The sequence below is a fragment of the Symphodus melops genome (genome assembly GCF_947650265.1).
Source record: "Symphodus melops genome assembly, chromosome: 12".
Taxonomy (NCBI): domain Eukaryota; kingdom Metazoa; phylum Chordata; class Actinopteri; order Labriformes; family Labridae; genus Symphodus; species Symphodus melops.
This window is the reverse complement of record NC_136702.1, coordinates 8,381,784-8,403,637: the sequence shown is the minus strand read 5'-3', so window position 1 is coordinate 8,403,637 and position 21,854 is coordinate 8,381,784. Positions and strand designations below refer to the sequence as shown.

Sequence of the window (21,854 nt, the reverse complement as noted above, 5' to 3'; positions counted from 1 at the left end):
TTGATCATACCTGCACAGTCAAAGTAAACAAAACAGAGATTTTAATAATGTCACCTAACAATACATCTTCTCAGTACCAATATAATCCTAGGTAGGATTGGTTATGCAAATGAACAGGGACACAAATATTTAAAAAAATCATTCATTGTACTATTTATAGGCCCCAAAATACTGTGTCAGCTGAGTTTATTGTATTTTTATAGCACCACTAATTAAAAGTTCTGCTCTATCTGTTCAGCCAGTCTGTAACTACTCATTGTGGGTATTTATTGTAGTGTATATCGCACGGAAATAAACTCTTCATTTCTTATTTCTCTTTGAGACTGGACCACATTTGAGAAGTACCTCATTACTCGCCGACAAACAAGCTCAGGTTTAGTTGCTGTCAAAGCTGTGCGGTTGCAGCACTGTCAAGTATCTGACAGAGAGGTGAGAGGTTTGTAAACACGGCACATCCTGGACGATACCAAAGCCGGAGGGCAATGACTTACACTGGTGTCTGTATGACCATTTTTAAAGCTCCGTGAGGGAAAACCGGTTTCTTTTTGCTTTTGGCGACAATTAAGATCAACATTTTTTTCCTGTATTGACACTTTGAGGGACAGTTTGAAGACAAACAAGTAGTTTAATGTACAAAACGTCACCACCCCACCCCTTCTTCTCTGTGAGGAAGTGAGCCGTCCGCTTTGTGTTTCAGCTCTGAATCAGCTGAGTTTGAGGATCCCGCCCCGTTAGGACTAACTCTACACTGGGGATGTTTTGGAGAGACCATAGACTGGAACTACAGCCTGTGGGAGAAACATACACCCTCTCCGGAGAAATAACAGGTTCGCATCCTCATTTTATGAAACTTGATGTAGATAGCTGTACCCTGATGGGCTCCTGTTTTGTTCTACTGCCACAAAGCTCGGTGGCATCTTGAGCTTGTTTTGCAGCTTGTGAGTCAGTGATGCACCTGATAGCTAATTATGTTGACGGTGGATCGTTTGCTCTAACGGTACTCCTCACAGTAACCACAGGACCATAGTATTTGCGCAGACATTTAAAATTGCAACCCTGCCTTTTAAAAACACGTCAAGTTAACGCATGCAATGGCTACCTCGCTATATCTGCGATGTTTTTATTTATTTAATTTGTGTACGAAAATATGCATAAGCTAGCTGTGTATAAACATGTTAATGCACCTACTGTAAAATACAAATGTCCTGGTATTTGAAGCAGTATTTTATCCCCCAGACATTGCTCGTGCAGTTACATAATACAGCATTAGGCGCTCGTGATGATGCAGTTCATTCACAGGCCAAAAGCTGCACGAGCCAAACAGTTTTTTGGCCATCGTTTGTGTCGTACACTGTGTCCTCTCATCCTCCATCTCTCGGTGAAACATGTCAGCATGTGCTGGTGGTAGTCTTGGCGGTGTCAGTCAGGTGACACAGTCCATAGCGGGGCTTGTTGTGTGCTTTCAGGGTGCAATGTGTCCACCCTGAAAGCACACACATGCATTGTTTTATAGCACTTGCTGCTTTGCTGATACATGTAATGAGGAAGTGAGAATGTACTTGTCCATAATCGTCCTGCACAATTTGATTATCAGGCTGTCACCTGTGCTGAAGATGGGGTTTTAGCTTCTTCATTTGCATTTGAAGGTTGCTCACAATTCAGTTGTGTTTTAGCAGGGTGCATTAAAGGTGAAACATCTGAACAGCATCAGTGTAGAATAGGTCATGAAATGGGGGTTACAATAGGTTCTGTGTGACTGTTTTAGCACAGTCCACTGGTACTTGTATTAATAAAGAGGCTTTGAAAGAGGAAGATGATAGATAATGATAGAAACTCAAATCTTATGTTTACCAGGCGTAGTCAGGATTTTACAGTCATTCTTGTCACAAGTTCTGTGGGTGGATTTCATGGATAAGAAAGGTCAGTGACTCTCTGAGATTTTTTAAGATCCAGTTTTACTGTAAAAAACCCCACAAAAAACCTAAAGATTTGTGACCCCGTAAAGCGTTTGACATCATAAGTCTTGTTTGGTCAGAGATGAACACCCTTTTTTCTTTTTTTCTTTTTTCTATTTTTACAAGAATCTTTCAAGACAAACAGGTTCCTGGTGGTAACAGGTGCAGGGTCAGGGCTCCCTCCTATACACAAAATGTTCAAAATAAAATACATTTTAGAAAAGGACAAAAATAAGATGTCCAACCTGATTTCGACCTAGAGTACTTAATGTAATATACATGTAATGTAAATTTCTATTTCGCGTAAATACATTAAAAATCAAGATCTGTGCAGTTGAGTGATATTTTCAGCTGTGCCATGGATTGGGTTATATTTTGGTCACTAAGTGTGTTATAATAATAATTGTTATATTACACCTTTAAAAACAGATGTGTACAAATGCTTTGAGAGACAAAGCAACGGCAACAACTCAGGATGATGGCAAAATGAACAAAAACAGTCAGGCCAAACAACGGGACGTGACATGACCGAAATCCTGAAAGTGTAAATGACAAATGAATTGAATAAATCATTAACAAAACGTTCCATTCATGACAGAACTAGCTTGATATGAACAATACATGAAAATGTACTCAGTCTTCAAATGTTAATGAATCCTTATCAGATCACAAACCTTTTATTGGATTTGGCCTTGTGTTGGTTGATGTTTTTGTAAGTGATGAGTTATTCGTGTATTTTCTCTCTTTCTATGGCGGTCTCTTGGGACGTCTGTTCGTCCAGATCTGGTGTCGGAGCAGATGCTGATGCTGCTCTTTCCTTTTTGCAGCACTTACCTGAAAGTGTTTTGATATGTGATATGTTAGTAGTTTATTCTGTAAGGCAACAACATTCAGAAAGAGCCCACTTATGATCAGACACTGAAGCGTTTTTAAATAATTTATTATTTTAAATAGAGGAACAGAGTATCACAGCATTCGTCTTTCAAAAACAAAAGACAAATAGATCATCGATTTTATAATTTATTTAAACTTCAAACTAAATATGCTGAATATTTGTATTGAATAAAATGCTTTTTTTTTTGTCAACAGTCTGATGGTTTGTTATTAATCTAGAGTCACTCTGAGCACGTGTTGTTGGGTCTGTCGACGATGGTAAAGCCCCACTCAGCTCAGGCACATGCAGTCCAGATGTCTGTGCTCCTCTAATCCTGCTTACCACCCCCCCCCCCCCCCCTACCATCTCCCTGTTTAGCTTTATTCAAACACACTTTATAAACACACACACACACACACACACACACACCACTGCTTGTGCCATGTGATTGAAAGCAAGAATGCTGCGCTCTTTTTATCATTTGGGTGCTTTCTTTCTAAGTTTGTTTAAATACTGTTTTCTCGGTTCCTTGTTCTTCAGTTAAAGCTGCATTTCTCAACACTGATTTTTAAACAATGCGTCAAATGACAACATTTCTTGTGGAAACCGGCAGCTTGCGTCTATGGAGAATAATCACTTGGCTCCGAATTTTCCATCAGCCCGACTAAGAGTTTGAGCATCTTTCGCCTCATTTGTTTTATGGCCTGAAATGGTCTTGTTTGCAGCTTCAGCTGGCAGCTGTTTTCCCAGAAAAACTGTACTCAACCTTCACCAAACAGCAAGCAGACTCAGTGTGCATACTGGTGAGCTTTTTAGCTCTACTTAAAAACTAGATTCAAAACAAAGTTGATAAGAGTGGATGTATATGAACATGTTTGTCTAAATGGATGCTAATGTTGCTACATGTTTAAAAAGTACACATGTTGCTACACTACCTTTTACAGTATCTTCAACACACACACACACACACACACACACACACACACACATATACACACACACACACACACACACACCGTCATCAAGGCGAAACCCTTAAATGCTGCTGTAAATGTACAGAGCTAAATGGTCTTCATGCGTCTGTTTGTGCCCTAAACATAACTTGTTTGTCTCTGGAAGAGCTCGCAGAGCCGCACAGTTTGGACTCCTCCCTCTTCAGACTGAAATACAGGTCAATGAGACAGACAGGCACAAGTCATGAATGAGGACGTTTGTCTCCATCTCCTCTGAGCTTGTGTTTATCAGCTAACAGCTAATAGGCTAACTTGATTAGGAGCATCACACGCAGAGGTTAGGTGGCAGGTCGCAGACGGACAGATTCTGCCTCAGTGTTTGTCGCTCTTGTGAGTTTGATAACATATCTGTGTCTTTTCTCTAAAACTCTTGTTTGTTTTCCTAGTCTCTCTTCCAGAAATATTTAGCTGAAATGCTCGGATCCGACTGACGTATCATGGATGCTGAGGAGTTAGAACTGCAGAATGACTACCGGTACCGCAACTATGCCTCGGTCATTGAGAAAGCGCTGCGGAACTTTGAGTCTTCCAGTGAATGGGCAGATCTTATCTCCTCCCTGGGCAAACTCAACAAGGTACAGTATGGACATGTAAAGCCAAACAAACAGCAAGCAATCATTTCTTACTTGGTATGTGCTTTGCTCATAGTTTAAAACTTAATATGTCAACAGATTTTCAGTATGTGTTCTGTTTTATAATCGGGTCTTTTCTACCATGAACATTTTATGTGTGTCGGTTATCTGAGCTGCACTGTGTGCGTGTTTCACTTCTCTTTACCCATGAGGAAGTTCAAGTTTCTTATTGAAGTTCTCTTATTATGCTTTACAAATGAATTGCCCAGCTCTGCCTGCTTATTTGGGGCCATCAGATCTATTTTTGTTAACTTGCAGAACAGTTTTCTTTTTCTAACTTTGGAGCGTCTGCATCATGTGTGAATCCACAGAAATCGAGCCTGACAGTACACTGATATTGTAACAGGAAGAAAATTTTTTCTCGTGTCTTAAACACGAAACAATGAGCAGGAAAATGTACGTCCAAGTGTCTGGATGTGTTTATTTCTTTGATGTGATTATTGAGTCAGAATATCATCTGTGGTAAGTGGCCAACACGCTGGTTTGTTTTTCTTTCAGGCCCTGCAGAGCAACCTTCGCTACTCCCTCCTGCCCAAGAGGCTGATCATAGGGAAGCGTCTATCCCAGTGTCTGCACCCGGCTCTCCCGAGCGGAGTTCACCTCAAGGCACTGGAGACCTACGAGGTCATTTTCAAAATTATTGGTACAAAATGGCTGGCCAAAGATTTGTTCATTTACAGGTAAAGAAACCGGCCTTCGTTTTCTCGAGAGCTAACTTTATAATGTGTGCAGCTTTTCATGCTCTTGTTTGTGTGTCCGTGTGTGTGTGTCTGTTTTTGGGTGTCTTTCCTGGGTTTCAGCTCCGGTTTGTTCCCACTGTTGGGTCATGCAGCCATGGCAGTGAAGCCGGTTCTGCTGACACTGTATGAGCGCTACTATCTCCCTCTGCAGAGGGCTTTACTGCCCAGTCTTCAGGCCTTCATAACTGGACTACTGCCAGGCCTGGAGGAGGGACTGGAGGTCTACGACAGGTACGAACACAAATCAAATTAATGAATTAATTCTCAGAAACGGTTTAAATTTGAGGGACGCGTTTGTTGTCTTTGCTTTCTAAGATGTGTTAACATTTCAGTTTAAGTTCATCCATGACGCTTGTCCTGGTTTATATCAATAACCAGAATTTACCCAGTAGTGTATGTAGACAGGATGTCACAGCTTGGTATCAAGGACAATCAGGCTGCACTTATCTCTCTGCTGTGTTATTAAAAACCTAAATCCACAAGATACAGGTGAACAGATCTAAATATGTAAACCTATCTTGCTGTAGATTCTTGGTCTAAATGCTGAATACGTGAGCATTATAGAGGCTTCAAGGTACACATGGCACTGAATCTCTCCTGGTTCTCTCTCTCTCTTTCTCTCTCTCTCTCTCTCTCTCTCTCTCTCTCTCCCTCTCCCTCTCCCTCTCCCTCTCCCCTACCCTCTCTTTTTCAGAACTGATGCATTGATGGTCAAGTTGTCACTGCTAGTTGGTCAGCCGGTCTTCTATAGCGCCCTGTGGGGCAGCCTGCTGGTCAGCCCCGTAGTGCGGCTGCCAGCCACCATCTTTCTTGTTGCACATTTTGACCGCATGGAATACCTGCACCAGCAAACGCACATGCTGGGCTACGACCACAGGCTGGTGGTGAGTGTCTGCATTACTCTTCCTGCACTCATTTGATTATGACACTTATTTGCAGATTGGTGATAGTTCTTTATTGTGGTCATGTATTTATTTTCCACAATCTGCTCAAACACTTTCGAACGTCTGAGTTTCTCATCTTCTACCTTTTTTTCAGTTGAAGTCAGTGTGCCTTTCTCTTCAAGATTCAAATACTCTGGTGCAAAGGAACATGCTTGAAATTGTACTCTACTTTTTCCCTTTGGCTTCATGTCTGGTGAGTATGCAAACTCATGACCTGTTTGACAATCCTTTTTTGTTCAAAGTCATCTCAAGTGCTTCTCTTTTTCTGTCCCAGAAATCATCTGTAAATTCTGAAAAAAAAAATATATATTGTATAGATAACTAATTATTTGTATTTTGCTTAAAGGCTGTCACTGCTGCTAGGAAATTATTGTGTCAGATTTTTTGTATCACCCTATTTTACACTGAGAATAAGTTACTGTCCTGTCACTTTTTTTAACATTTATTTTGGGGCTTTTAAATGCCTTTATTGTAGATATAGGACAGAGAATGGGGAATATCATGGTAGAAAGGAGCCACAGGTCGGATTCGCACCTGAGCCGTCTGCTGCAAGGACTACAGCCTCCGTACATGTGGTGTCCGCGCTAACCACTCAGCCACCAGCGCCCAACTGTCCTGTCATTTCTTTCCGTGTTCTTTCTCAGTGAACTTTTCCCTTGTTCTGTGTTGGTTTAGGAACGTACAGAGGCCAGTATCGCTGTGAGTCCTGAAGACATGATCGCAGTAATGTCTGCAGCCTCTCTGACATTGCTCCGCAGAGACATGTCTCTCAACAGACGCCTCTACGCCTGGCTTCTCGGTACTGATCATTTGAATATGGTTCGATGATGAAATACCTAATCAGTTACTCATTTAACTCAGCGTCATTGCTGCTGTGTTTTCAGGGACGGACATAAAAGGAGATATGGTGACACCACACCCCACCTTCTCCACTACCACAGAGGAGCACACTACCTTCTACTTCAACACTTACTCCAGAGATTTCCTTGTGCAGGTAGTTCGTCTTGTTAACACACAGAAACCGCTGAAAACAAATACAGGTTTTTTTTTCTTACAACCTAAATTGTTTGTTTGCTAAAGAATCCCTTCCCTATATCCTTTTCCATGTAACTGTTTTGCAGCATACAGGAAAAAACATAAATATGTGTTTGTTGTTTTTTTGTAAGCTAATTTGTCAAATGTGTTGAAAATGTGGGGATGCTCTCATTCTTGAAACAAGTTTAAGAGGGAGGAAGGATACCTAGCTCCTGTCATAAAGCGCCAGCTAATTGCAAATTAGCTTAGCATAAAGGCTAAAACGACGGGTAAAGAAAGAACGGCTCTTCCATAAATCTTATGAAAGATTTATGAACATAAATCCGAAACCATCTCTGAAGCTCTAACACTACAACAACACTAGACTAGAAAAAGTTAAACAAAAGGTTCCAGGTGTAGAAGGGTTCATACTTGGACCTATCCCTGTGAAGGAGCTGTGACTTGTTGTTGTTTTTAATAGTGAGGCACCATGTAAACAGTAGAGACTTAAAAGGGAGATTTTTTTCCTTCACAACTTCTGTTCATTTTTAAACAAAACAAAGGCAAATGTCTCTCAATCTCCCAAAACTGTTTTTTGTAAATATATGAAGTATATGTATATATATACATTTTATTAGAAGAGACAGTCTTATTGACATATCACATCTCAGTCAGGTGTTGTTTGTTTAAAAAGTCTGAAGATGTCTGTTTGTCACCTGTATCTCTGAGTATCACATGTCTGTTTTTACGACCTCAGGCTCTCATTAGTATACTCAAACAAAAGAGCGACCGGGATAATGTGACCGGATGCCTCAGGCCCTTTCGCATCATCATGAGTCTGCTGGACAAGCCAGAGATAGGTAGGCAGCACGGAGCTGTGCATGTCACAAACAACTCAAAGTGCACATTTCTTCACCCAAAGCTCTTTATTTTAACGGTCATGTGGTAACGACAATGTCTCTGCACAGGTCCAGTGGTCCTGAGCAGTGTGCTGTTGGAGGTCGTCAGAGCCTTCCACACCTACTGCCGAGAGATGCTGGGAGAGGAAACCATCACCAGCTCTGGCTTCTCAGGCAACCAGTTAGCCACGTAAGAGGGATAGACGAATAAAGAAAATATGTTCAGTGTTTACTTTTACACATTGACCTTTGAACCTTACATTTGACTCCAACGAAAAATAGAAACCAACATATGGAACAGAAACGGATCATGCAGTTGTTGTGTTTTCTTTTACAGTAAAATAAAAGAGAATAAGAATGCGTCGGAGGTCATAAAAACGATGAACATGCTGGTGAGCTCCATGAACAGTGAATACCTGTGGGAGTACATGACCCGACGCTTCTGCACTGCTGTCAGGTATGGCAGGGATGATGGGGACACTGTAACCATAAAAGTGAATTCTATGTGTTTAACTCTAAAACTTAAGCTTATTAGATATGAAGTATGAACTGAGAATGACTTTATTTTATTTCTCTTTCTTTACTGTACAGTTACAAAGATGACCCACCGAGGCCTCCTCAGCAGGACCGCTCTCACGCCGCTCCGTCCATCACAGAGATGTCCAATCTCATTATTTTCCTGCTTGATGTGCTTCCTCTGGTGACAAAAATAAATAAATACTTAAAACAATGTTGACTGTTTGACTCAAGCCTGACACATCTGTCTCATGGAAGTTCAACACACAGGTTGCTGTAAATGTCCCTTTTTTTTTTGTCTCCACAGGAGCTTCATGTGGACATCCAATCCCAGTTCCTCCCAGAGATGCTGGGCACCATGCTGCAGACACTCTCCAGCCACATGGACTCTGTTAGTCTGGAAGATGTCACACAGGGCCTGCGAGCTTGCTTCAAAGTCCTGAGTAAGATCCAGATGCCCGTATCTTATATGGACGTTGAGGCAGGGTCACACGTAGATGACATGGAGTTACAGCTACCTGAGGAAGAAAGCCTGAAGACTGAGGTGAGGCCTTCCGTGGTCTGTGCTCGTGAAATTCCTTTTAAAATGATGTGATTTTTGAGTGGCTCATCATGTTTTTATATTATACAGGACTTCAAGGTCAAGAAAGGTGCTGGTGTTGGTCAGGTTAATGGTCATCATGAAGACGAGGAGCTGGACAGAGATGGAGGAGATGAAGGAGCGCACGGGGGTAATTTTTACCCCACACTGAGATCTGAAGATAGCGGATTGGGTATCAGCGCCTCACCCTCGGAGCAGCAAATCCCCCCAGGATTGGGGCCAGTTGTGGGGGAAAATGAAAGTTTCAAAGAAGGTGAAGGAGTGTGGAGGAGGGGAGGCAGTGTAGACACCATGACCCAGTGTCTGCAGGATATCCTGGCTTTTATAACATCAAGGTAAATTACGAAGACATTATCAAAGTCACTGTACATTGACTCATTTAAAAAAAAAATTGGAGTATTTTTAATACTACTGTTTTTCAGGTATTTGCTAGTGCAGGTGGAGGATGTCAGGGGACCGGAGGAAGTACCCCAACTGGATACAACTACTCCCCTTGTGGATCAGAACACAGTGTTGGAAATAAAAGACAAACAAACAGAACAGAACAAACTCCAACCCCAGCCTTCATCAGACACCCAGCTTGAAGCAGCACCCCCTGAGAAGAAGAAGGTGCACGGGTGTCTGGACTGGGCAGCAGGGTACATGCCCCGAGGCAGGGCGGAGATCTCCGAGGCCTGTCGTCAGGCCTTCACTGCCACCTGCCACCTGCTGCTGGAGTGCACCACCTTCCCCGTGTACCTGAGCGAAGAGGAGACTCTGGCTCTCCACACAGACATGTTTGGGAGCACAGGTCAGCACACCTTTAAAGTCCAGCAAAGTTTTCGTCTCAGCTAGAAGTGAAATAATGAACTGATATGATTGAATATATCCTCTTAACTTTTGAAGATTCAAGAAAGCGATTACAGTGATATGGTATTCAGAAAAGATAGATTATTTTCATTTAAATGTCTTGAAGAGTTTAAGTCTGTTTACTCTTACTGTCAAATCATATTAATTATGGAAACATAATGTGCAAACAATGTAAAATGGGCCTGTTTTAACATTCTATGTAATAGACTCAAAACCATATTGTGGCACATCACACAGAAAATAGTGTCTTTTTGTCTGAAAAATGTATTTTGAGTCAGGTCATTAATACCTACAAATACAAAACAAAGGAATAGAAGTATAAATAGAAACATAAATAGCCTGAACGAAGAAATAAAAAGAAATAAAGGGACCTTTTTTGTGGCATATTTACGTTCATCAATCCATATCTAATTGTGTCTGTCGGTGTGCTTCAAGATTTTCCTTTATTTTTCCAAATGTTTCAAAACTTTTCAAACTGTTTATTGTAAAATAGCTTATCTTCTCAAGGGTGAGGTCAAAGGTCATCCTTTTAAATCACAGGGAAATTCCACAGGTCATGTGCTTCTTCCAGCAGTTGTTGAATGATTTATCCTGCAATAGAACAAACACTGAACAGAGACTTTTTGACTGAAACCTTTACCAATAATTTGACTGCTAATGCCTTTTCCCAAAAGCAGGTCATCTGTTGACACTTTTTATGTCACATACAGTGACATAAAACCCCTTCTGGTGGATATATGGAGTGTATGTGTCCAGAATAGTAAGATAAAAGGGATGTAACATAGCCTGAAAGGGCTGTCTGATATTTATATTACAATAATTGTAGGTTTGTGTTCACCTGAAGACACTTTTGATTTAAACCCACATTTTTAGATACATGGTGTACTCTGGTATTTAAAACGTTAACTTCCAACTGGGGCCAGACACAAGAGGACAAAGACATCCTGACTCATCCCCTCTATGGCTCAGGCTCTCAAAACACAAGGAGTAAAATAATCTTAATGTGTAAAACTGATGTAGCGCCCATTTAACTCACACATGTCATTAAATTGTTTCTGTTTTTCACAGGCAGTGAAGTGGACAGGCTGCCTGTTTGGCTGAGGTCCTTGATGACCCTGTGCTGCCTGTCCAGAGACTACAACATCCAGCACACTGCAGTGGCCTCCCTGTTGGAACTCATCAACCACTCCCAGTCGTTAGCACTAGTTATCGAGGACAAACACAGACGCTACCAGACATCAAACTCCAACCCTCTGAGTGGATGTCTTCAGATGGTCACTGTGCCGCCCATCTACCCTGCTCTGCTTCAGGCCATAGAGGAGGGAACAGATTTCTTTCAGGTTAGAATGTTGGATAGAAAATGTTGTAACTTAGAGCTGCAGTATGAATGTTGATTTATTTATTTATTTTTTATAAATGGTTTTTGCTCCATTTTTTTGGCATTATTCAGAGGGTATCCCAGGTATTGTGGAGTCAGCTGGACCAAGAGCGGAGGGAGCAGCACGTTTCCTGTGTGGAGCTCTTCTACAGGCTTCACTGTTTGGCTCCATCAGCATCCATCTGTGAAGACATCATATGCCAGGCACTATTGCACAAGGACAAGGTGAATATTTCTGCAAACCCCATTGTGTTAAGGTTCTCCAGAAATCTTTTAAATGTGTCTTTTTATTGAGACAAAGAAACAAACCTTTTAGGGATTGACGCCATGCTTACCTTTTGTTTGTTTCCCCCAGTCTGTCAGGTTGGAAGCACTACACCGCTTCACAATACTATGGCACCTGACCCGAGAGATCCAGAACAACAGGACCATGTCTCTCAATCGCTCCTTTGACAGGTTTGTACATCAGCATACAGAAGCAATTAAAAGTTAAGAAAAACTAATGGTAGAGAATGTTTTACCGAATGTACCACTGTCCCTGCTGTATGCCAGTAGCCCTCTAATCACAAGTAGGCATCAGTGCAAAATGGGAACTAGCAAAAAAAGTTCCACTGTGAGAGACATTTCTCTGACAATACACTTCCCTCTGAGGGTGCACTCACATTAGGCCCAGTTGTCAAGTCAGCTTTGGCTTATTTGGAGTAATTTTAGTCAGATACAGCCAGCACACACCTTCCAACCGTGCAAGGAAGTGTACCGTGTTTGAGCAGGAAATGGAGCACTCACTAATGTCAAGCAAACTAGATTTGAGGGTAAAGCGTGCTCGGGGACAGTAAAGACTGCCGAGTGCGAGTGCACCCTGAAACAGAAGACTGTAATCCCACAAAATTTAGCATAGCTGTGAGGTGAATGCAAATGTTAACCTTGTGCAAAACAGCGCTTACTGTGTCACCATGCAATTTAAAGATTTGCTTAAAAAAATGCTTGCATGTTAAATACTGGCATGGTTTATCTACACAATAATGCAGTTTAAGTGTGTTTTGTACCATGCAAATAAGTCTGTGACATTGACAAAGTACATTTTAGACCGAGCAAGCTGAACTATAACAAGATATTCTGAAGCATAAAGGCTGATTTTGGTAGGCGACTGCAAAGTAAAGAAAGCCTTTCAGATAACAGTATTGGTTTATGGAAATTCAGTTTATGAGTGTTGCGCCCTTATAAATGAAACAAAGAAGGAGAAAATAACTCATAAAGACCTACTGTTGCTCTGCGTTTGCAAAGGCTTTCAGTTCTTATTAAATCTAACTGTTGAGATGTGCGTGTCCTTCAGGTCTCTGTGTGTTGTGGTGGACAGTCTGAGCTGTACAGACGGCTCGATAAGCGCAGCAGCCCAGTGCTGGCTTGTCAGGGCTCTTTCCCTCGGTGATGTCATTCGAATCCTGGAGCCTATTCTGATGCTGCTGCTTCACCCGTCCACTCAGCGTTGCTCTATTCAGAGCCTCAAACAGAGCCTCACTGCTGGTAAGAGTGTTTATCAGTGTGTGTTGCTTGCGTTCTCTTTTTGAATACAAATACGGCAGTTTTTTCTTTTTATTTTCTTGTAGGTGACCTGAAGGTTCAAGGCAACAGAAGTCGAAGCTCCACCAAAACTTCTGGGACATCTGCAGATTCCATGGCAACAGAGGTCACCACCTTGAATCTGATGAACATTGTCGACCGAGAGGCCCTGTGGGCGGAGTTAGTTAATGGCCCTGAGTCAGCCCAAACACAACACAATTTAGACATTTCAAGGAGTGAGAGTGAAGAGACAGAAGAGGAGGATAAACAATACGAGGAGCAGGAGGAAGAAGAAGCAGAGAGTGAACACACAGAGTCAGCTGACACCAGTGGTGCCCAGGTATCCACTGAAAACTCCAGCTCAGGATCTGTTCCATTCCGCAGCACTGAGGAAGAAGGCGTGGTCAACGGCCTGCGGAGGGCAGAGTCCGAACGCACACAGGCTTCTGATTCACTGTCAAGTGAGGATGAGGAGGATTTAGAGCTGGAGGCCATCGCCAGGTCCCGCCTGCTGAAACAGGAGCGAGAGAGGAGGGAGGCCATCGACTCTCTGTTCCGTCACGTGCTGCTGTATCCTGCTGCAGGCGGCTGGCGCCACCTCCTGCAGGGCTTGGCACTTCTTGACAGCCTTCTAAAGAGCAGCGCCGAGTGTCCTCTTGTGGATGCTTTATCTTCCACCTCTCTGGACACGAGTTCTGCCGCACATCTAAACCTGGTCTCCAACCTCCTCCAGCGCCACCAACAGGCTCAGGATGGTAAAGGCTTTTACAGCGGGCTTCTCTCTCCTTCCTCCTCCTCGTCCATGCCCCCATCCCTTCTCATTGAACTGCTCGTGTCCTTGTGTTTGCGATTCCTGCGCTCTCATTACCCCTCTTATCTGAGCCTGGGTCCTCTTGACCTTCAGGGGAACAGGGAGGTGCAGGTGAAGAGTGTAGAGGTGCTGACACACATGGTGAATCAGCTTGGCTGCATGGCACGCGGACAACAGGGCAATGGGAGTCTGGAGCCCATTCGCAAGCTCCTCTCAGGATGTAAGGTGCAGCAATATGCTCTGCTTACACTTTCTGCATCCATGTATGTCAGCCAAAAGGGAACAGACAAGGGACCACACAAGGGTGTAGAAGTGCTGGTTGAGCAGGGAGGCCTGTCAGAGGAGAGTCTGGTGAATCTGGGAACAGGAGGTGGGCAGGAACAATACACTTTACAAATGGAATTACTGAAACTCCTCCAGGCTCTCATAGTCCTGGAGTACCACATTTGTCCAGGTGGAGCTGCAGCTGGGTCAGGTGGAGCTGCCGGCCAAGCAGGGGAGCCTCGTGAAACCCCAACAGCCAGCACCCCTCTTGCTCGTGAGTGGCAAACCTCAGTCCTTTTTCAGCAGTCCATCAAGGCAGCCCAGTACGTCCAGAGCCATCCAATTACGGCCCAAGGAATGTTTGTGTCTGCTGCGGCCAGATCCCTACAGCCCCAGTACGGCTACGCCATGCACCCCCACTGGGTCTCACTGCTGGTCTCCTGTCTGCCGTATTTGGGACGCTCGTTAGGCATCATTGTGGCTCCGCTCATTAGCCAGATCTGCAAGAACTTGGACGAGCTGGTCAAGCTTTACGAGCATGATGGAGGAAAATCAAATCAGAGGTACACTGAGCATCTCTAAAACACTTGTCTGTCATTTGTAATGTTTAGGGATGCCAGTCAGGGCTTTCTCCGGACATCAGATCTTAAGTTAAAAAAAATCGAATCCAGACAAAGAAAATAAAAATGACTTTATGAAGAGATTTTATCCGTTTCACACAAACCCAAAAAGCTTCTCAAATAGAAGAGTCAATGAACAAATGACAGTTTTCCTATTCAAGATGATCATCTCTGTAAACTGCTTAGTCGGGTCTTTGAATTGCAGAATTCAGCTGCTCATCTGTTATGTCTTAACAAATCAGATTTGACATAATCCAAATATGGTATCATTGTGGACATAATAGTATTTGCCTTCCATTTCTTTCCTCTGAACAGCTTGAGTGGTAGGAGAGAAAACATTTCCCCGGACTATCCTCTGACTCTCCTCGAAGGCCTGACCTCCATCACACACCACTGTTTGTTAGACAACAAGAGGGTGAGAAATGAAGAAACACAAAGACACACAGTTCTGCATTTCTTATTACTGATGATGATACACGTAATGTTTTTTGTTTTTTTTCTGTCATCCTCTCCGTCAGTCCTTGGTGGCCTGTGATCCTGTGGACGTCCGTAACGCACGCAGCGCTGTGATTGAAGAACTGCCGCACATGCTGAGTAGTATGGCGTTGTTGTGGGGCGTTGTCATGAGGGAGGAGATTCAGAGGCGCTCGTCGGACTCTGTTCAGAGCAGCAGACACTCTACTACCTCTGTCTACTTTAAAAGCACAAAGGTGTGTTTAAGACTACAGCTTTCTTTATGACATCACAAATGTAAGTGATGACATATCTGTTAAAAAATCTGTACTGTAGGTTTTTTTTCCATTTGTAACATGTTTGCACATTTTTGTCATGACTAAAAAGTCCTGAACATGTTTTAGTATTTTGATAAGTCAGAAAATAAAGATTTGTGTGCATGTTTAGATCCTGAAGCAGCGGATACTGGAGTTCCTGGTTCCTCTAACTCTTCAGTATGGTGTTCAGCTTATGGCTTCAGTGGGAGCAGTGTGGAGCAGGAGGAAGAGTAAAAGGAGACATAAAAACAAAGTAAGAACTGATTTGTGTTAAAAAAAAAAAAAAAAGTCAAATCAATCCAACCGACAGATTTTAGAGCTCATTTTATAAAACATGGTTTTTTTTCTTTAGGTCTTACCTGTTGCCAGTGACTCTCGTCTGACCATTGTGGATTTGGTGAAATCACTGCACACCTTGCACACAGATACCATCCTACAGCTGGTCAAGGAAGTGGTGAAAAAACCTCATCAGATCAAAGGAGAACAGGTAAACAGACATGCACACATATTAAGACGTCACAGAGTTCTTCAGTCAGTTTTCCTTCATCTTTCTAACAAGTTTTACTTTTCTCTCCAGAAGAAGTCAACTCTGGTAGATATTCCCATGCTGCAGTTCAGCTACACCTATATCCAGAGGTACGTAGGAAATATAAGATCCCATCGCTGGTTTAATAAGACCACCCTACAAATGTGTACACCTTTTGAATAGTCTCTGTTTCTGTGTGCAGTGTTTCAGCTCAGGTGTTGCAGGAAAATGTTGCTCCCCTCCTCACTCTTTTAAGGGAGTCTGTTCAGCTCAACCTGGCCCCACCTGGACACTTCCTACTGCTGGGGTCAGTTCTGTGTCTTTATGTTAGTTATGTTATAAGTGGTGCTCGGACTTCTGTGCTTTAACAACAATAGATTACTATGGGTGATATAACAAAATATACATTAGCTCAATTTTTTAACGTGTCCTTGTTTAAAAATGATATATCCATTGACGTCTTCTTTTTTTTTTTTAGAATCCTCAATGATTTTGTCAATAGGCTCCCCAACCTGGACAACAAGAAGGACTCCAGAGACATGCAGGTATGATGTTTTGAGCTCTAAATGTGATTGAAAGCAGCCAGTGTTTATGAGATAATGTGGTGATACTGAAGGTGATTACCATGCAGGAGGTGACTCAGCGGATCCTTGAGGCAGTGGGGGGGATCGCCGGTTCGTCTCTGGAGCAGACCAGCTGGCTCAGCCGCAGCCTTGAGGTCAAAGTTCAGCCACAGGTGTGCACAGAAGCAGAGGAAGGGGATGACGCAGATATTGAAGGTGACTATTATGAAAAATGTGTCTTTTTTTGCTTGCCCTTGAAAAAGACTGTATGAAACATGGATGTAGTCTTGGTGATGTCACCCATTGGTTTCTGAAAAGCCTATTGATTGTGGTATTATTGGAGATTTATTGAAACCTTCTGCAGCTCTAGATGGTACTCTTTGTTTTATAAAGCCTCCTGGTAAATAGCTACTATGTACCCTCTTCTCCTATGCAAGTACTGGGGTGGGCAGTGGATTTATAAAACAGCCCCTATGCAGTGTGTGCCAATAAAGAAATCATCTTTCTAGAGTTGACCTGAAGAGTTTTTTTCTAAGATGCCTTTAACAGATTCATTTCTGCTGTATGAGTTAGCATGTGATTCGATAAGAGGGGATTCCTCAGCTTTTGCACTTTGTCACAAGTGGACACTTGAGGAACTGCAGTGTTGTGCACTTCCGCATTGGCCTCGTTTTCCAACTCTGGAGGTTGCAGCTTGATTTAAGTGAAAGCTGTGATTAGATCTGTGGCAAAAGACCAGACCTGAATGCTTTAATAAACCAACCCACACTGACAAACAACACAAATGGACTCTCTTCTTTCTCTCCTTATCTTCTTGTTAGAGTCCATGGCTCAAGCTAGCACCATGGTTTCCTCTTCAGCTCCCTCAGTTTACAGTGTGCAAGCTCTTATTCTCCTGGCTGAGGTACGTTTTTAAGCTTGGGTACTTAGGGAGGGTATGAATAGATAATTGCCTGTTTGTTTGTTTTTAACACATTTACTCCTTGTGTAGGTCTTGGCACCACTTCTCGACATGGTTTACCGCAGTGACGAGAAGGAGAAAGCTGTCCCTCTCATTTCTCGGCTCATGTACTATGTGTTCCCTTACCTGAAGAACCACAGGTAACTGCTGCAACCGAAGGCTCACTGTATATTCAGGCTAACAGCTTCCATCTAGTTTGTCCTAATACTCTCCCTGCTATTTGGGCTGTCATTTTTCTAGTGCCTACAACATGCCAAGCTTTGAAGCTGGTGCTCAGCTGCTGAGCAGTTTGAGCGGGTATGCCTACACCAAAAGGGCGTGGAAGAAAGAGGTGTTTGAGCTCTTCATGGACCCTCTTTTCTTCACCATGGATTCGTCCTGTGCTCCAAGGTTTGTTTGTTGCTGGAATATATTCAGACATGGCATGGTTTTTGAATGATAAATAAGCACAGAGAAGTCTTTCTAAATAAAATATACAAAATGGAACGTCCCATTAAAACAACATAGGGATCAAATCATTGAAGGATGACATCATAGGGTTTGTGCCTTAAAACTCAAATTTGATGACAAATGTGCTACACATCGTGTTATTTCTATTTCTTCTGGAGTAAAGGTCAGAATCTTACAAATTGGTTTCTTGAATGAACTTTTTACCCAAAACATATATTTAATGATAAACACAAACATTGAAAATATATATTTTTTTACAAGTGGAAACCTCAGGTGTAAAAATAAAGAATATGAGGGAATAAATGAAATGTGCATTTTTACAGCCTGGCTCGTAAACATGTTTAAAGACTGGTTCAATTTCACTTTGGTATAAATAAATAACTTCTTTATTCGTACAGGGTTTTTTTGTTTTTATTTTTTACAACTTATCCATTTTGAGTTTATAAAGCTGTGGAGTTATTCATAAATTGGCATAGTGATGTTTGCAGCTGATCTGACTGACAGGTGGACATGTTGTAGTTTTCTTTTTCCAGGATTCTTCCAGGATCCAGCTTTATTGATATAGCAGCTTTCATTCAGAAAGATGGATATATGTCAATACAAAGTCGTACTTGCTGGAGTATTTATTTGTGTTTCACAAATCAAATGAAAAACACTAATGTTTAATGTTCTCTGTCTGACTTCTGTTTGTTCTCTATAGCTGGAAATCCATCATTGACCACCTTCTGACTCACGAGAAGGCGATGTTTAAAGACCTCATGAGTGAGTACAGCCTCTGTTAAAGGTTTAGGGTGCTTTGGTTTGTAAAGGTGAGAGGTTAACCGTGACACAAGAAGGTAAATGTGTTACTCTGAGTTTCTAAATAAAGTTTCAGATGTGTTCAGTTAAAATGCAAAATGTTAAAGCAGTGCATTATTCTCCGATTACAGGGACATTATAGTTACATCCTGTTGTGTGTGTTTGTGCTGCAGGTATGCAGAGTGGCTCCTTGAAACTGTTTAATAATGTAGAACAGAAACCCATGCTGCTAAAGCGCCAGGCATTTGCCATGTTCAGCGGAGAACAGGATCAGTACCACATGTATCTGCCCCTCATCCAAGGTATGGTTCTCTGTTTTTTCATGGTAATATTCAATGAAGTGTGAAAACAGGCAGCCTAGTTGACTTTGGCCTTGTAAAACCTCACTGCCCTTCCTTTCAGAGCGACTTACTGAGACTTTGCGTATGAACCCGAGCCCTGCAGTTTCAGCCCAGATGTTTTTGATGTTTCGTGTTCTGCTTTTGCGGATTTCTTCCCAGCATCTCATATCCCTTTGGCCAATCATGGTCACAGAACTGGTAAGCTCCCACACACACTGGTGGTTTGGCCTCACACAGCACCATTACTGTACAACCGTTTCATTAAAAACCCCTAAGCTGTGCAAATTTTTTTTTTCAGATTCGGACATTTACACGTCTAGAGAAGACTCTGCAGACCGAAAAAGACGTCTCAAAGTGAGTTGATAAGTTGAATTGCAAAATCTTATTTTATTGACAAACTGCTGCCACCTTTAAGTTAAACACATTTTCTGTTTGTTTTTTGCATTCCTGAACATGCAGGCTGGCTAAAGTGGTGCGTAGCGCCCTTGACAGAAAAGAACTCGTGAATTTCTCTCAGGCTGAGTTGGACATGTACCTTTCAGCCTGCAAGTTTCTGGACACCTCATTGGCTTTCCCTCCAGAGAAGATACCACTCTTTCAGATGTAAGAGCCCTATTAAAATGATGTCATGGCATTAATTAGTTTGCCTTCCCTTTTCATGTCTAACTATTTGTTCCTGTTCAGGTATCGTTGGGCATTTGTCCCTGAGGTGGATGTGGAGCGCTATAGTGGCGCTGTAGATACAGTGCTGATGGATGGCGAGCAGGAATGCATACCCCATGTTGTCAGAGTGCTGGAAGGAATACAGCAGCGATATGGGGTAAGCTCATGCGTTAATTTTAAAATAATAATAGACCATTGAACATTTAAACGTCAACTCAAAGTAGTGCTCTGTTGTTCACCTTTCCCTCCTTGGTGTCCTGTGCTGTTTTTTCTAGACTCTGAATGGGCTGAGTGAGGAATCTTCTACAGAGCATTTGGAATTCCCCCTCCTCACCCAACACTCCCTGTCCTCCATAACCCAGCTGTTGCCTTTCCTCCGCATCCTCTGCTGCTCCTTCCAGTGCCCTCCGCCCTACAGCGACTCCACGCATCACTTCCCAGTAGCAGACTACCCAGCATCCAATTCAGACACAGTTGTTAAGAGGCTGGAGCAAATCACTGAAGAAGAGTTCCTGGACTCTTTGGAGAATTAAGCATGAAGCTTTCATGAGCTAAATCCTTGTTTTAAGCCCTTTGGCCTGTAGCCGTAACGGTCGAGTACATTAGATTGGTACAACTGGTGATAATATTGTATTGTCATCTAAAACAAATGAAATGTTTTGGATTTCTGTTTATCTTTTAACGTTTTAACTTTACCTAATTCAGAATAAAAGCATCTCTGAGGTGCTCTCACACTGAATCTGTTTTAGGACAGTTTAAGGGACTTTGTTAAATATGGCAGTGCGCTTTATTGAAAACTATAAATGAAAAGGGTACAAGTATTTCTCTTAATTAAATTATTCTTGAACACTCTGTCTTTTTCCTGATATGGTTTTGGGGCTAAAGACATTTTACAGCTTAAACAGTTTAACTTACCTTTTATTATGAATAGGTATGCACCTTATCACAACATTTGTTCTAGCGTTTATATTTCAGTTTGATACCAGGTAACAGATTCCCTGTGAGGTACCCCATTAAGTTCTGTTAATGGCCTAACCTCTGGCTCTTTTCCTTGCATTCGTCTGACTGAGAATGTAAAATCTACTATACTTGTCTGTCGTCGAGATACTTTCATGCTAATCGTCATTGAATACATCATTATGGGACCTCACAAGCCTTTGGGTATAATACATGTTAAAGGTTTTACGAGTATTTTGCTGAATGGGATTTGTGTTTGCCAGAAAACCCCTTTGTAAGATTTTTGAGTGCAACTCGCTTAAATAGATGCTTGGCATTTTTGGTGTTCAAGAAAAACTGCCTTTCTTTGTAGTTGTTCACGGTTTTGTGTTTCCATGGAGCTCAATGCTTAGGTAATTTGTTGTGGATGTAAAAAAGGACCATGTCATGTTTTAATTAACATAAAGAAGACTCATATTAAACTTTAAGCTCATGTTCTCTGTTTATCTGCTTGTTTCTCTTTGGCTTTTGCAATGCAATGACTTAAAACTTGCAAACTTACAAAGTGCAGGGATAGTAAGTCAGTAAGCTTGGAAGTCATTAGTGTGAGAGCTGGAGCAAAATGGTTCTAGGGCACCCTCCTACCTGACTACACAAATGAGGAAAATCCCTGATCGCTTGGCTGTAATGTGAAAGGAAGTCCACTAGGATTTTTTGAAAGTAAAAAAAGTGCTGTTTACAGGATACTTATTTACAGGAACCTGTCCGTAAGCAGTCATGTGTTTGATGCACACTCAGTGTTACTGTGTTCTAGACATGTTAAAATTACATCGTGTTCTGCACGTTTTATTTTTTTTAATCAAAAGGCGTGGCCGTGGCGTGTGGTCAAACTTGGATGTTTTTTTGTTTGTTTGTTTTTTTGCCAATTTTTGAATAGTAAAATGCTTATTTGTCTACTATGCAGAATTGAGAAATCCCCAAATTTGTCATGCACAATCAGTCTATGGTCTGTCCTGATTCCTGAACACAGTCATACTAAAAAAAAATCTGTATTATTCACAGCGCCATCTATTGACAACAGTAAGTTAATGCTTCATTAGCACTAGCTACAGCTACAAAGTTAATCGTATCCTCCTCAAATGGGGTGTGGACCGTCCTAACATAGGACTAGCTAGC

The 21,854-nt window shown here is 42.1% G+C and overlaps 1 protein-coding gene across 2 annotated transcripts; it reads left to right on the top strand.

The window, feature by feature from the left end:
- The first annotated feature begins 343 nt into the window (after positions 1 to 343).
- On the top strand, positions 344 to 21,174 carry dop1b (DOP1 leucine zipper like protein B). Of its 2 annotated transcripts, none has more exons than XM_079358073.1 (38): positions 344 to 827; positions 4,229 to 4,417; positions 4,973 to 5,154; positions 5,275 to 5,445; positions 5,909 to 6,098; positions 6,253 to 6,351; positions 6,834 to 6,957; positions 7,043 to 7,152; positions 7,930 to 8,032; positions 8,141 to 8,261; positions 8,409 to 8,528; positions 8,663 to 8,771; positions 8,895 to 9,131; positions 9,219 to 9,523; positions 9,611 to 9,978; positions 11,106 to 11,377; positions 11,488 to 11,640; positions 11,771 to 11,871; positions 12,749 to 12,939; positions 13,023 to 14,613; positions 14,986 to 15,085; positions 15,189 to 15,380; positions 15,571 to 15,693; positions 15,793 to 15,927; positions 16,021 to 16,076; positions 16,169 to 16,273; positions 16,445 to 16,511; positions 16,598 to 16,745; positions 17,351 to 17,433; positions 17,521 to 17,630; positions 17,731 to 17,880; positions 18,641 to 18,702; positions 18,912 to 19,040; positions 19,141 to 19,277; positions 19,378 to 19,433; positions 19,539 to 19,682; positions 19,764 to 19,899; positions 20,018 to 21,174. In XM_079358073.1, the coding sequence occupies exons 2-38, from the start codon at positions 4,280 to 4,282 to the stop codon at positions 20,273 to 20,275; spliced, it is 6,876 nt and encodes a 2,291-aa protein (XP_079214199.1). In that variant the 5' UTR covers positions 344 to 827; positions 4,229 to 4,279; the 3' UTR covers positions 20,276 to 21,174. The 2 variants fall into 2 exon arrangements, with proteins under 2 accessions (XP_079214199.1, XP_079214198.1); XM_079358072.1 differs by having other exon boundaries at positions 345 to 827; positions 16,018 to 16,076.
- Positions 21,175 to 21,854: the final 680 nt, after the last annotated feature.

Coding starts and splice junctions, on each gene's coding strand:
- dop1b (XM_079358072.1), top strand. CDS start 4,280: ATGGATGCTGAGGAGTTAGAACTGCAGAATGACTACCGGTACCGCAAC. Junction 16,077..16,168: donor AGCTACACCTATATCCAGAG/GTACGTAGGAAA, acceptor TTCTGTGTGCAG/TGTTTCAGCTCAGGTGTTGC. Junction 19,900..20,017: donor GAATACAGCAGCGATATGGG/GTAAGCTCATGC, acceptor TGTTTTTTCTAG/ACTCTGAATGGGCTGAGTGA.